This window comes from Pungitius pungitius, chromosome 3 (assembly GCF_949316345.1).
Source record: "Pungitius pungitius chromosome 3, fPunPun2.1, whole genome shotgun sequence".
Classification (NCBI taxonomy): domain Eukaryota; kingdom Metazoa; phylum Chordata; class Actinopteri; order Perciformes; family Gasterosteidae; genus Pungitius; species Pungitius pungitius.
In genome coordinates this window covers 28528708-28531740 of record NC_084902.1, presented here as the reverse complement: position 1 = coordinate 28531740, position 3033 = coordinate 28528708, and the positions used below count along the sequence as shown (strand labels likewise).

Sequence of the window (3033 nt, the reverse complement as noted above, 5' to 3'; positions counted from 1 at the left end):
AAAAAAAAAAAACAAGCTGCCGCTCCGGCGGAATTTATGCAAAAACGCGGCTTTGAGCTTTTGGCGGGGGGGGGAGTAAAGGCACCGTATATCAGTCATTACAAGGAAACCCATTTTAAATATGTTGCACACAGTTATTTTGAGTTCATCCTCTTAAGGAGCCGAGATTCACAGTTTGTTTTTGTTGTAAAATGTGCCGGGTTAAATGTCGGCCCGAAGGTAGCGGCAGAAACATCTGGATTTGTTCGATGTGAAGAGGCCACGGGACACCGGAGCAAACCGAGGCCGGCAAAACCCAACCCCCCCCCCCCCCCCCCCCCCCCGCCGCCGCGGAGCTTTAATGATGTAGCGCTTGAATATTAAAACCATTAGGGAAGAGAAATTGAGATGTGATTCATTACTCCGCTGTGGGTGAGTTCTGCTGTTCATTAGACTCCTCTTCTTCCTCACTTCTTTCTCTCTCCTCTTTTCTCTTTTCGCCATCATTGTTTTTTATCATTGTCTTTATTTTTTTCATCTTTATTCTCTATTTGTCTCGTAAATGTCAGAGGATGACTCAGTGTGTGTGTTGTGTGTGTGTGTGTGTGTGTGTGTGTGTGTGTGTGTGTGTGTGTGTGTGTGTGTGTGTGTGTGTGTGTGTGTGTGTGTGTGTGTGTGTGTGTGTGTGTGTGTGTAGGAGGTACAGTGCTAATAGTCCCTCTCCCTGACAGACTAATGACTAGTTTGTGCTTGTCTGTCGCTCGCTCGCCCTCACTCCCTCCCTCTCTCTCTCTCTCTCTCTCTCCACACGTTGTCCTGGAAATAATTAGCGCGCTCGCCCCCATTCCAAAGATTACATCTATTATCACAATTTCTCCCTCGTCCCTGTTGTCTTTCTTTTGTCATCGCTATCCTCCTTTTATCTGTCACATGTCCCGTCCTTTCTTTTTTTTAAATTTTTTATATCCTCTCGGCTGGAGAAGGAACGCACATAATTTCCTTCTTCTTCATCATCGTCATCCAAAGATAACGCTCTCTCCACCGAATCCCGCCTTGTAAAAACAGACCTGTCTGTGCATACCGGAGGTAAAGTGCAGTTAATAAATAACTTGGTCATAAATACGGAAGAAGTACTGCAGGCTAAAGTAAATATTATCTCTGGTGACTTGAAGAACTTCTCTCCTCGTGCGCCAGATGCAACGCTCCAACTAACGCTGGACCCCCCCCCCTCTCCTCAGACGACCTGGCCTACGAGGTGCGCTGGTTCTTCACGCGGCTGCGCGGCGGCGAGACGACCGCGCAGGTGGCCAGCATCGACCGCTTCGGCGTCGTGAGGAAAGACGCCCGCAACTCGTCCAGCGACGTTTCGGTGGAGCGCCGGGACGCGCACGCCTACGCGCTCAACATCCACGGCACCCAGGACAGGTGAGCGGGGGGGGGGGGGGTCGATCGACAACGAGGGGGGGGCGAAGCCTGACCGCCCGTGTGCTCTGTGGTCCCCAGTGACAGCGGCGAGTACCACTGCGTCGCCACTCCCTGGTACCTGTCGGCCTCCACGGGGGCCTGGACCCAAGCCGGCGAGCTGACGTCGCCTCGGGTCTTCCTCACGGTCCGCTTCGCCGGTGAGGCCGCCGATTTGGTTGAGGCCGGTTGTTTGCCGCGTTGTCCTCCCGTTAACCCGGTTTCTCTCTGTGTCCCCCCCCCCCCCCCCCCCCGCAGTGTGGGAGTCCCTGAAGCTGCCTCTGCTGTACGGCGTTGCGGCATCAATAGGTAACCGTGGCGCAGGATGTGTACTTTGTCTCGGCAGAGCGCCACCAAGAACCTGAATCTATATTGCGGCGTCTCCTCCCCTCTCACCCCCCCCCCCCCCCCCCCCCCCTAGGTGTGGGCCTCTTCTCCCTGGTCCTGGGCCTGGTCTGCGCCCAGTGCTGCTGCCGCAACGGCGCCCACACGCCGCACACGCTCACACGCTCGCACAACAAGCTGATGGACCTGGAGATGGACTGACAAACACTCTCCCCGCCGCCCCCCCCCCTGCGGCGCCCACAGGAAGCCCCCGGCACACAGCCGCCACGCGCCCACGGACCGTTTCTGGGACAGCCAGCTGTTTCCGTGCGACGGGCGCTGGGAGTGAATTCGGGGTTTCCTCGGCTCTGCAGAGGAGGAGCGGGGGGGGGGGGGGTGGGGGGGGAGCGGGAGGGAGGCGGGGGAGGCGGGGGAGGGGCTTTCACGCCAGTGAGACTTTGCTTTCCGTGAAGATCCATTGATGTAGTTACTAAGACAGTATGCAGGAAACATTAAAGGGAGGGTGATTTGACCAGGAGGCGTCCGAGGGGATAAAGGACCAGTAGGGAGAACACATGGAGCGCTCCGGCTGGACTACTTTGGCTTTTTTTTTTTTTTTTTTTTTCTCCGATTGCAGAGAACGAGCCGGTTCAGATTCACGGCCACGCCGGCGGACCTGGTGAGGCGAGCAGAACTGGAAGTAGATTTGAGTATTTGCAGAGGTTGAGGCGGGCCGGGTGTGCGATGTGCGGACTTCCCCGACCGAAGGACCACCTTCGTCGTCACCTCTAGTTTTGTTTTGTTTTTTCAAATTTAAGAGATTTCAAAATGTGAGACATTTTGAAGCTGTTCTAGGAAATATGCAGTCAGTGTGTGTGTGTGTGTCTGTGTGTGTGTGCGTCGTGCCAACGTGCGATCCGACCCAGGTGTGCTCGGCTCCTGATCGACGGATCAACACTTCAACAGCAGCTCAAGAGCGGCACAGCGAGCACCTTTTGTTTTAAAGATATTCAGAAATGTAACCTGCTGTTATTTTACCAGAGGTGTGTGTGTGTGTGTGTGCGTGCGTGTGTGTGCGCGTGTGTGTGTGCGCGGGACAAAGCGGTACATGTACCGTTTTATGACCTTGGTCCCTCGTTTGCAAGAAAGGGGGCATTTTAGGTGTTTTAAGCAACTATCCAAACTTAATGAGCAATATGGGGCTGTAGAGCGCAGAACCTGAGCCTGTGTGTGTGTGTGTGTGTGTGTGTCTGTGTGTGTGTGTGTGGG

At 54.7% G+C, this 3033-nt stretch overlaps 1 protein-coding gene across 1 annotated transcript in view; it reads left to right on the top strand.

The window, feature by feature from the left end:
* The window catches only part of ptgfrnb (prostaglandin F2 receptor inhibitor b), a 19924-nt gene extending 17780 nt beyond the window's left edge, over positions 1-2144 (top strand). The window contains exons 12-15 of the mRNA XM_037475354.2: positions 1218-1404; positions 1483-1601; positions 1699-1749; positions 1862-2144. Coding sequence (XP_037331251.2) covers positions 1218-1404; positions 1483-1601; positions 1699-1749; positions 1862-1986 — 482 coding nt within the window. The 3' untranslated portion in view covers positions 1987-2144. The remainder of the gene's footprint in view (positions 1-1217; positions 1405-1482; positions 1602-1698; positions 1750-1861) is intronic.
* Positions 2145-3033: the final 889 nt, after the last annotated feature.